The sequence below is a fragment of the Chiloscyllium plagiosum genome, chromosome 13 (assembly GCF_004010195.1).
Source record: "Chiloscyllium plagiosum isolate BGI_BamShark_2017 chromosome 13, ASM401019v2, whole genome shotgun sequence".
NCBI classification, from domain to species: Eukaryota; Metazoa; Chordata; class Chondrichthyes; order Orectolobiformes; family Hemiscylliidae; genus Chiloscyllium; species Chiloscyllium plagiosum.
The window spans coordinates 79,035,148-79,047,311 of NC_057722.1; the positions used below are offsets into that span (position 1 = coordinate 79,035,148).

At 44.0% G+C, this 12,164-nt stretch overlaps 1 protein-coding gene across 1 annotated transcript in view; it reads right to left on the reverse strand.

Annotated features, from left to right (window-relative positions):
• Window positions 1-12,164, reverse strand: part of dner (delta/notch-like EGF repeat containing) — a 184,929-nt gene that overhangs the window by 131,928 nt on the left and 40,837 nt on the right. Inside the window, exons 3-4 of the mRNA XM_043701666.1 lie at window positions 10,806-10,888; window positions 8,827-8,993 (exon numbers count right to left, since the gene is read on the reverse strand). Coding sequence (XP_043557601.1) covers window positions 8,827-8,993; window positions 10,806-10,888 — 250 coding nt within the window. The remainder of the gene's footprint in view (window positions 1-8,826; window positions 8,994-10,805; window positions 10,889-12,164) is intronic.

Consider the following 12,164-nt stretch of genomic DNA (forward strand, 5'->3'; position numbering starts at 1 on the left):
AAAAGAGACGTAAGGGGCAACTTTTTCATGCAGAGGGTCGTACGTGTATGGAATGAGCTGCCAGAGGATGTGGTGGAGGCTGGTACAATTGCAACATTTAAGAGGCATTTGGATGGGTATATGAATAGGAAGGGTTTGGAGGGATATGGGCCGGGTGCTGGCAAATGGGACTAGATTGGGTTGGGGTATCTGGTCGGCATGGACGGGTTGGACCGAAGGGTCTGTTTCCATGCTGTACATCTCTATGACTCTATGACTCTGTAATGAGAGACTGAATAGTACAGGATTAAAACAAAAAAAACTGTGGATGCTGAAAATCTGCAACAGAGGCAGAAAGTGCTGGAGAAACTCAGCAGGTCTGGCAGCGTCTGTGGGGAGAGAAGCGGAGTTAATATTTTGAGTCCAGTTTAACTCTTCTTCACAGTTCTGAAGAAAAGTCATACTCGACTAAAACATTAACTCTGCTTCTCTCCACAGATGCTGCTCGACCTGCTGAGTTTCTCCAGCACTCTGTATCTGTTTGCTAGGTGGTCTTGGATTCTTGACCTTAGAGCAGAGAAGGCTGAGGGGGGATCTGATGGAGGTGTATACAGCTCAGGGGGGCATCAACAGTGTTGATGGGGAAGAAACCTTTCCCAGGTCAATAATGAACGGGTGTGGTGTTAGGCAGGGAACTAAAGGATTAGTGCAATTCCAGGCAAAGAAACTCACTGCTAGAAAAGGTGGTAGAGGAGGTAACCTCAAGAGATTAACAAATTATTTAGATGAATACTTGAAATACCATAGCGCACAAGAGTAAGTGTTGGATAATGGGATTGGAGTAAATGGAAGTTTGATGACCAGCACAGACATGATGGGCCAAACAGCCTCTTTTAATGCTGTAAAAACTCAGACTGTCTGTTGGAGAGTTGAGAGAGCTTTATAATAACATTGGTTTAAAGTGACATGCCCTACAGTGGCAATATTTGGATTCTCATCAAGCAGTGTTGACAGTTGGAAGGTATCACCATGTTTAGGCTTCAGCCATCTGGAGAGTGGACTTTGGGTGTTCGAAGGAAGAAAGGCCTGCAGACAGGAAGCAGATTTTTCGTATGAGCTCGTGTTGCAGCTGTACAGGACATTGGTTAGGCCACTGTTGGAATATTACGTGCAATTCTGGTCTCCTTTAGGGTGAGGGGGAAAGATATAAAAGAGACCTAAGGGGCAACTTTTTCACGCAGAGGGTGGTACGTGTATGGAATGAGCTGCCAGAGGAAGTGGTGGAGGCTGGTACAATTGCAACATTTAAAAGGCATCTGGATGGGTATATGAATAGGAAGGGTTTGGAGGGATATGGGCCGGGTGCTGGCAGGTGGGACTAGATTGGGTTGGGATATCTGGTCGGCATAGACTGGTTGGACTGAAGGGTCTGTTTCTGTGCTGTGCATCTCTATGACTATAACAGGCAACTGAGAATCTTAGATCTTTAGTTGCTAAATTTCAAAGGGGTGCTTCAGCTAACCCTTGTAACAGGATAGAAGTAATGACGTAATTCTGGGCACTGATGTATTTAATATTCTGTATCCTGTTTCCACAGTGGGCCTACTCGTTGCTGGTTGTTTTGCTTTCACAATATCTTTGAATTGATTTGGCCCTTCTCTGTCTTAGTGTTGCAGGACTGCTCAGAGTTATTTGCTGTCCAGAATGTTTGATGCTAAACAAACATGAGCTTTCCCACTGTGTGGTCAGCAGAGCAGCTTTTGGATTGTGTGAGATCGGTGCCAGGATTTCTGGCTTCACACTGGAAGCCTCCGTCTGCCAAAGCAACCGGGAAGTGAATTGACTGAAACCGCTGAGGTTGGCTACTGGGAAAAAGCAGCAATAACATCCATTATTAAAGCAGTAATCATTGATATTGCTGTCGTCCTTACCAGCTCTGTGGGATCTGATCAAGTTTTTGGTCTTCATTCCCCATCTCAAAACTTATTAGATTCTTTATATTCGTGTGTGTACAGTGAGGTGGATTTCTTCAAACCGCCCCCTGGCATCTATCCTGCCACCTTAGCTCACCAGGGCATTGGGCATGTTTTAGACAACATTCTCAGGTAGGTCAAGTCCCAATTCTGTCAAAGTCACACACTGATGGTAAGATAAATTACTGCATTGTAACCCACAGTTGTGAATACTCCAAACTATACAGTAATTTACGTCCTAGTTATCCAATGTGTTGTATTTCTAACTACAGCCTGAAAACATTACTCACTCCCAATTTTAATGAAAGTAACTTCAAGAGCAGCACTTTTAAGATTATTTTAGACCAGAATCATAGAACTATTATGACTTGAAAGATTCAGCTGATGAAGGAGCAGCGCTTCGAAAGCTTGTGATTTCAAATAAACCTGTTGGACTATAACTTGGTGTCATGTGACTTGTGACCTTGAAAGATGCCCATAGAACCCCAACCACTCTACTACCTCGTGCCAATCTCTTGACCTTTCCCTACATTCTCACTCACCATTTCAGTACAAACAACCAGCCATTGCCGAATACTCTCTTGAATGCCTCAATCACTCTTGCCTTCATCCACATCTCCAAGCAGCGTATTCCAGTCCCTGACCATTCACTCGGTGAAAATTGTTTTCCCTCACATTACCCTTGCTTTATTTACACATCAGTTTCAATCTCTGCCCCTCTTGCTCTTTTTTCTATTATAAGCAGGAACCAATTCTCCCTGTCTGCTCCATCCAACTCACTCATGAGGTTGAGAACCTCAATTAGATCTCCTCTCAGCAATGGTGAATTGGCAATGCTAAATTTCCCATAGTGTTAGGTGCATGAGTCAGGGGTAAATGTAGGGGAATGGGTCTGGGTGGGTTACTCTTCGGAGGGTCAGTGTGGACTAGTTGGGCTGAATGGCCTGTTTCCCCACTGTAGGAAATCTAATCCATTTCTTTAACCTAATGTCAATAACTGAAGTCTCTCATTCCTGGAACCATTCTTGTCATCTGCCACAAGATGATGACAGTTTGCTACAGCAGGACTTTCTGCAGAGAAGTTTCTCAGCATGGGTTAATTATCTGATGCAGAATGTGCCTGTTCTCTTATTATAAGCCATTATGGGGAATTAAATTTTAATTCCTTGGAACAGAGTTATTAACTTTCCTCCAAGCAATTTCATTCCTAAAGTCAACAATGATAACATATATGCGACCAAATTAGAATATTTCTCAGTTGTTTAAAATATCCCTTTCAATAAAACTCTGAGGAATGGTAACTCTCCACACATCAAACTTTCTCAAGTACGTTATTAGGAACAAAAGTAACTTCTTCCTTAATTGCCAGTCAGGATTGACACTATCTCTGGGCAATGATCTAATTAGAAGGTACTAAGGTGGAGAAATAGTCTTACAAACATTACTAATTAATACAGTTACATGAAAATCATTTAAACATTATCTTGCAGCAAGCTTTGATCAGCACAAAGTCCCCCCCCACCATCCTGACTTGGAAATATATCAGGGTTCCTTCACTGTCGCTGGGTCAAAATCCTGGAATTCCCTCTCTAAGAGATGGATTGGAGCAGGTCAAGAAGGCAGCTCACCCCCACCTTCTCAAGGGGCAACTAGGGACGGGCAATAAATGCTGGGGCCAGGCAGTGACACTCATGTCCCACAAGTAATTAAAATAAAAGGTGTAAGATGATATCTGGAGGTGGCATTGCACTGCAAGCTGTCAGTTATGTGCTGCTCTGATCTTTCTGTCAGAAGGTTGAGGGTTCCAGTCCCTCTTGGGAGAGGTCAGCACATAATCTGCATGCTAGAGTGAAGGAGTGCTGCAATGTCAACAGTGCTCTCTATTGAATGTGATGTCAAACCTTATCTGGGTTCCACTGCACCAGAAATATCTATCTGGTACTAGATTCGAGAAGCCCACCTTCCATGCTAGTGCATCAAATATGTCTCTCCTGCTCAACTAACCAACTTCTGAACCAACCCTTCCAATCTGTCACCCCTATTCACTCACCCACTCTTTACAAATTACACCATGATGCAGTATCCAGTTTGACCCTTCCTTAGAAACCCAAACAAGAGTCATGTCTGACTTGAAACGTTACCCTGTTTGAGGGCAGTTTTTTTCAAACATATAATTCTTCTCCAAAAGCATCCTGATAGCGGATTACTTGCATCAACCCATTTTATTTCTGACATTTCCTCTTCTCCCAATATGTTTAATACTCACAAGACCAACCCTCAATCTCTTTGCTACAACCATTTTCATTGAACGGCCATGGTCACAGAATGAACCATTCTAAATGCAGTTTTCTGAAGCATTTTCCTCTGATTGGCCCTTACAAAAGGATTCCTGTAAAATACGAGATAAATACACAGCCATATCTCTTGCGTTTACCAGCACATGTCCCACAGCTAACGAGCTTTCAACTAACTTTTTTTCCTGCTGATTCCCAAGGTAACGAACATTTATCATTCCATCCCGCGGAAAATATAATGAATTCTGCTGCACTTGAAAAACCATTGGGAAGATTAGCATGTGAGGCATCTCTAAAAATAACTTATTTCATTTCTTCTGGGTCACCCAGGCCTGGAAATCTGAGTGTACTTTGTCATAAACTTAATTTCTTTAATATTGTCTTTGCCTACAGCACTTCTGCAGCTGTCGCAATTTCAGTATGATGCTTAATTCTAAAACATCATCCATACATCTGGTGTACAATCAGTTTAATTAACATCAAAAAATCAGTCGAGTTGGCCAATTAAACTTTTCAAATAGTCTGCTTCTTGCTGAGGTACAGAGACTTCCTTTTGTGAGAATCTCTTCTAATTGACTAGGATCCTACCAACATTCTCTGGGTAAAACTGCTGATTCAAAGTTATTCTCAACTTTGTCTAATTTGTTTTGGTACTTAACCTATTTTTTCTAGACAACCTGTTTAGAGATATTATTACACACCTCTGGAGCAGATGGGACTTGAACATGGACATATTGGTCCAAAGGGAGAAACACAATTGGGCTCCCAGCTTTGTCTAATATCCAATCCTTTATATTTAAAAGCTCCTTAAACCCTGACAACCAATTACAAATTCTGCTTTAAGCCCATTAACGACAATGTTTTCAAATTCCCTACAGTCTCCCACAAAGACTCACCCATATGCATCATAAAGATGCTTGAAAACTTCCTCTCTCCTCCCAGCCTATGGCGCCAATAAAACATGTCAGTGTCTGCTTTCACTGGAAACAACAGTGGAGACAATCTAAGTGAAACAGGATGGACCTTACTGAGAAATACCAAACTGTGGAGGCATCATTTAGGCATCTAATTTCCCTTTGTAATCCTTTTGTAAGAACTTCCATCCAGAGCCGATCTCCCTGCAAAGAATTCAGCTTTAATATCCATTGGGAGTGGTCTATTGCTCCCATGAACGTCACCATCATTCCAGCATGGGTATGTATACCCGAACATCCCAGGCACTGGCAGACTGTATCAGACAGACCATTCCCGATGGGAAGTATGCAGCCAGTGGTTAACCAGCCCTGTTTGCAAACCTCAGCAAACTGCATCCATCATCCAACACAATTCTGCTGCTGGAAATCATTTACTACATTCCAGACAGTGTTAAGCGTTACACTGGATACCAGTTTAACATCAGCAGCCCAGCTGATTGGAGATGACAGTGCCGGAATAGTAGGTGGTGCTTGGGCTCAATGGAGCATGTACACTCCAGGCTGCACTTCTCATCTTCTTCTTTCTCTTTGCCCCTTTGAGGCTGGAGCGATGTTAGTGGACGGGTGCTACAGTGTCAGCGGTGTGGATCGGGACCCCTGGTGGTGGTGCCAGTACCTGGACCTCTGGTGAAGGTGTCAGTACCTGGACCTCTGGTGATGGTGTCAGTACCTGGACTCCTGGTGATGGTGTCAGTACCTGGACCTCTGGTGATAGTGTCAGTACCTGGACCTCTGGTGATGGTGCCAGTACCTGGACTCCTGGTGATGGTGCCAGTACCTGGACCCCTGGTGATGGTGCCAGTACCTGGACTCCTGGTGATGGTGTCAGTACCTGGACCCCTGGTGGTGGTGTCAGTACCTGGACTCCTGGTGATGGTGCCAGTACCTGGACTCCTGGTGATGGTGCCAGTACCTGGACTCCTGGTGATGATGCCAGTACCTGGACTCCTGGTGGTGGTGTCAGTACCTGGACCCCTGGTGGTGGTGCCAGTACCTGGACTCCTGGTGGTGGTGTCAGTACCTGGACCCCTGGTGATGGTATCAGTACCTGGACCCCTGGTGGTGGTGCCCAAAGTGGGCACTCACAGCAGGAGGAGGCCCAAAGCCTGGATCTTGGTGGTGTCGGATGGCAGTGGAGCCAAGGTCTCTTGAGGCACCAGCATCGTTGTTGCTGTTCCCAGAGCAGGGTCTCTGTGAGGATCCCAACACCTTGCAGAGACTTGAAGCTCTGCTTGAGACCTCAATTTGAAAAGAAGATGAACTTTAAGTCAGTAATTTCTTTTTATCCTTCTTGTAACTCAAAATGGTACTGGATTGTAGCAACAAAACACTTTTCACTGAATCTTCAAAATATGTCAAGTCATAGATTCAGACAGTAAGGAAACAGACCCTTAGGTCCAACCAGCCCATGCCAACCATAATCCCAAACTAGATTGTCCCACCTGCCTGCTCCTGGCCCATATCCCTCCAAACCCTTCCTACTCATGGGTCTATCTAGATATTTGGATAAGTACATGAATAGGAAAGGTTTGGAGGGATATGGGCCAGGGGAAGGGATGTGGGACCAGTATATGCAACAATGAAATCACTCATTCATTTATTCATGCATGGGAAACGCTATCTGTATAAATTCCCACGGCACTGCCCTGTGGAGACAAACAGAATTTGTACATCCATTGCAGTTTATTTTTAAAAAAGGAGCTTATGGAGAGAGTCAAATTCTGCTGTATCCCCATGGCAACATCTTGACCAATCAGAATTTACCTGCCTGGTCTGAGATTTACGATTGACAGTTAACTGCTCCTGTTGTATCTCCATGCCAACGATGGCCCAACCAATCAGCACCCTCACCTACACGGTATAAAATGCTGTCTCTACCGCACTTAGGTGGTAATGTGGGGGTTAAAAAAGAAAGGGAAAAAGAAAAAAGAATAGAGAAAAAAAAAATATAAACAGGAGTTTTGCCACCGGGCGGTGGGGATCCCCAGTGGAGGGCTCTCTACGCGGGAGTCCTCCCCCTTTCTCTCGGGGATCTGGGGTGGAGGGTGTTGCACGCAGAAAAAAAAAGAAAAGAAAAAAAAAGAAAAAAAAACAAAAAAAGACTAAAATGCTGTCTTGGGAGAGGAGTGCATTATTTCTCCCTCCAACTCTATTTTGATTTAGTCCCTACCCTCCCCTTCACTGTTTGATCACACAGCATTGCCCTTTGATGTGAAGGGCAGTGCTTGTCACTGGCCACTCAGGTGTTTTCCTATCTTCCTGGTGTTGGAAATTGAATAAAGATTCGTGCACCTTGTGTCTCTCACTGTGTCTCACATCTGCACACACACACCTGGGGAAAGTATAAGCACTACCGCTGTTAGGCGGGAGTGTGGGGGTAAGAAAAAAAAGGAAGAGGAAAAAAAAGAAAAAAAAACACAGGACCATGAGGAATTCTTAAAAAAAAAATGAAATGCTGTTTTATTTTCCCAAATTTGTTTCTTGTCTCCTGGTTCTGATGAGGACAAGATAAAAGGCTTTAGGTAATGTCAATGTTCTGTACGATGAAGCATTGCGTTCCCAGGAATTTGTTACTAACAAAGCCAAGGAAATGTTTAAAGTTGTTCTTCCTGCTGTTGGTGAATCTAATCTTGTACCTTGGTCACCCCCAGCCTGGCTTTAGTCCTATACATTCCATAGGAAGCACCTTTCTGTACTAATCCACCTGTGTGATTGGGGCCTGGTTCGACTTTACCTGGCACCTCTGCGATATTCTTCATTCGCTCCAGTTTTCTAACTCTTATCATCTATCATTTTTTGTGAACTTGTATTCGGGTTTGTTCGTGGCCAATAAGACTTCCAGATCAGATTGGCTCCTGCTCCTAGTGATCTTCCTGGATTTACTACATTTCTTGTTAAACCTTTATCTCTCTTTCTGAACTGTTCCTGTTTGACCTTCCCTGATCTATCGATAGGATTCCTTTCACCATTTTGTGATTTCTTTGTTGGGGTTTATTTACTCCACTTAGACTGCATTCTCTGGTCTTCCATCGTTGAAGTTCATGTTCCCAATCCAATGAATGGCCAGCTTTCAGCTCCTCATCCTGCGTGTTCAATCAACTTTTATATTTTCTAATGACCTTTCCTGTTCTACTTGTAATAGATTAGATTAGATTAGATTCCCTACAATGTGGAAAAAGGCCCTTCGGCCCAACAAGTCCACACCGACCCTCTGAAGAGTCACATTATTCCATGGATTGGACAACTTTTGGTAAATAATCAGCTTTTCACTGTGCCTTGGTACAAGTGACAACAAATTCAATTCAATTCAATTCAATTCAATTCAACAATTGGCTTTAGTACAGGAAAGGTAAAACTAGCCCTAGCTCCAAAGGACAATACAGCTGCTCTCTCACGGGAGAGAGACAACGGGTGATGAGGTAAACCTGAGGGTCACCACTCTTCAGTTGAGGGGAGAGGTTGAGAAGGTGGCACCTTCATGGTAACCCCAGCTGATATGGGCTGCCTCCTCTCTAATGCCCGTTTTTAGGAGTTATCCTTTGTGACCTCATTTCTGACCATCCGAATCGCTCCTCCGTGAAGGAGCTCAGTACCAAGCCATCTTACCAAGAAAGTAGTTGTTCCCCAAAGATAGCATCTCCTCCAGCAGAACAAAGCCATCAGCGGTGTGAAGGGGAATAATGCTCTTCCCATTCGAAACTGAACATTGCTGGAAATTCTCTTCAGTAACTTCCCAGAAAGCAACAGACACATCACCCTCGTTCACTTTAATTCTGTAAGATAAACATAGTTGATCACTAAATTCCATATTCACTTATGTTTTAAGCAAATAATTTATTTAAATTCTTCTTTCTTTGACTTTTGCATTTTATGGAAGAATACAGCTTTAGTTTCACTTAGCATTCTGATTCAGTCAGAAATAACAATGACGACATACGCCAATTGACATGGAGCCCCCTGCCAAGAGCTGAACCACCTCAGAATCATTCAAATTCTCCACTTGATATTCCTCAATGTTGTATAAGACATAAAAGTAGAAGAGGCCATTCAGTCCATTGAGTCTGGGGTGCCATCACATTCCTGATGAAGGGCTTATGCTCAGAACGTTGACCCTCCTGCTCCTTGTATGCTTCCTGACCTGCTGTGCTTTTCCAGCACCACACTTTTTGACTGCCATCAGTGAGATTGTGGCTGATCTGATAACCCTCGACTCCATTTTCCTATCTTTTCCCGATAGCTTTCCATTCCCTTAAAGTTCTGTTTGTCTCAGCATAGAATACTCTTCACCATTTTGTGATTTCTTTGTCGGGGTATATTTACTCCACTTAGACTCTGTGTGGAGTTTGCACATTCTCCCCGTGTCTGGGCGGGTTCCTCCGGGTGCTCCGGTTTCCTCCCACAGTCCAAATATGTGCGGTTATGGGTGGGTTAGCTGTGGGAAAGGCAGGGATGGGGGTAGGGGTGGGACACAGTGGGGTGGGGTGGTGGTAGTGTCTGAGTTTTGGGTGGGATTTTTTTTTGCAGGTCCTGCCAGACTTGCTGAGCTGTTCCAGCAATTTCTGCTCGTATTTCTGATTTACAGCATCCCCAGAATTTTTTTTGGAAAGGTCAGAGTTGACTTAATTGAAGCATTTAAGATCCTGAGGGGACTTGAGGGTGAATGTTGAAAGGATGTTTCCTCTTGTGGGAGAATCTAAAGCTGGGGGAGGGGGGGAGAGTCATCATTTAAAAACATGGAGGCACTGTTTAAGACAGAGAAGAGGAAATATCTTCTCACTCAAAAGGCCGTGGATGCCGAATCTTTAAATATTTTTAAGGCAGAGGGAGGTAGATTCTTGGTGACCAAGGGGATAAAAGATTTTCAGGGAATGTGCAGGAATGTAGAGTGAGGTTAAAATCTGATCAGGGAGAAAGTGAGGGCTGCAGATGCTGGAGATCAGAGCTGAAAATGTGTTGCTGGAAAAGCACAGCAGGTCAGGCAGCATCAAAGGAACAGGAGAATCGACGTTTCGGGCATGAGCCCTTCTTCAGGAAAAGTGAAGAAGGGCGCTCAGGCAGCATCCAAGCAGCAGGAGAATCATTCCTGAAGAAGGGCTCATGCCCGAAACGTCGATTCTCCTGTTCCCTGGATGCTGCCTGACCTGCTGCGCTTTTCCAGCAACACATTTTCAGCTCCTATCTGAACAGCCATGATCTTATTGAATGATGGAGCTGAATGGCCTACTGCTGTTTGTACATCTATATTATCATCCCGTTACTCCTCAGTTAACAGGGCTTAAACTTTCCAAGGAATTTTATAACAAGTCTAGTTGTGTAAATGTGGAAATTCAGGCGAATTTAATTGATTTCACAAATTTCCATCCATGCAAACCTCACCAGTCTATCACTGTCAGCAAATTCCAGGTTTCTGCATTTAAGCACACATGTCCAAATGCTGAAATTACCGTCAATTTCAGGTTTGTAATAATGACCAAGGCTGACAGTTTCACCATCATTCCAACAGCAAAGTCCAAGCCATTGAATGTAGCATGCAGTTATTTCCATCAAATTTAACCAGACTTGAGCAGAAATCCCTCGTTCCTTACCTTAGCGCAGTCTCCTCGGGCACTTCAATAACACGGTGATTGGAAGCATTGTCTGCACACAGGAAGTTCGAGGAGTTGATCATCTGGTCAAGGGAGAAAGGTCAGAATTGTTAGCAATCTCATTAAAGACGTTCCTGGAGATAGAAGTTTAGAAATAACGCCTTCACCTGGCAGATGAATATACGTTGCTTTCAATAGTTTAACATCAAGGTCAATGAGCAGAAATTTCCCTCAACTATATTTTGTGAAAATTGATCGTCTTCAGATATTGCCACAAAGTATATTTCCAAATCATGACACCATCTCCCTCCCTGGACACTAGGTGACATTGAATCAGCAGTTATTGGTGGTTTATTCACACGAGCTGAGTTTTTGACACCAGACCCTCCCTGTTATCAAGACAACCTATTTCCACGATTGTAACATTTCCCATCTCCATCCCTGCCTCAGCTCATCCACTACAGAAACCCTCATCCATGCCTTCACTGTTTCCAGGCTAACTATTCCAATGCATTCCTGTCTGATGTCTCACCTTGAGCCATCGTAAACTTTACTCATCTAAACATCTGCTGACTGTACTCTGACTCATGCCATGTTTAACCATCCCCTCTGTGCCCTTTGGCCAATACTTTACCGTCCCTTATACATAGAGTCATAGAGATGTACAGCGTGGAAACAGACCTTTCAGTCCAACCCGTCCATGCCAACCAGATATCCCAACCCAATCTAGTCCCACCTGCCAGCACTTGGCCCATATCCCTCCAAACCCTTCCTATTCATATACTCATCCAAAAGCCTCTTAAATGTTGTAATTGTACCAGCCTCCACCACTTCCTTCTGGAAGCTCATTCCACACACGCACCACCCTCTGTGTGAAAAAGTTGCCCTTTAGGTCTCTTTTATATCTTTCCCCTCTCACCCTAGACCTATGCCCTCTAGTTCAGGACTCGCCCACCCCAGGAAAAAGACATTGTCTATTTATCCTATCCATGCTCCTCATAATTTCATAAGATCACCCCTCAGCCTCCGACGCTCCAGGGAAAACAGCCCCAGCCTCTTCAGCCTCTCCCTATAGCTCAAATCCTCCAACCCTGGCAACATCCTTGTAAATCTTTTCTGAACACTTTCAAGTTTCACAACATATTTCTGATAGGAAGGAGACCAGAATTGCGCGCAATATTCCAACAGTGGCGTAACCAATGCCCTGTACAGCCGCAACATGACATCCCAACTCCTGTACTCAATACTCTGACCAATAAAGGAAAGCATACCAAACACCTTCTTCACTATCCTGTCTACCTGCGACTCCACTTTCAAGGAGCTATGAACCTGCACTCCAAGGTCTCTTTGTTCAGCAAC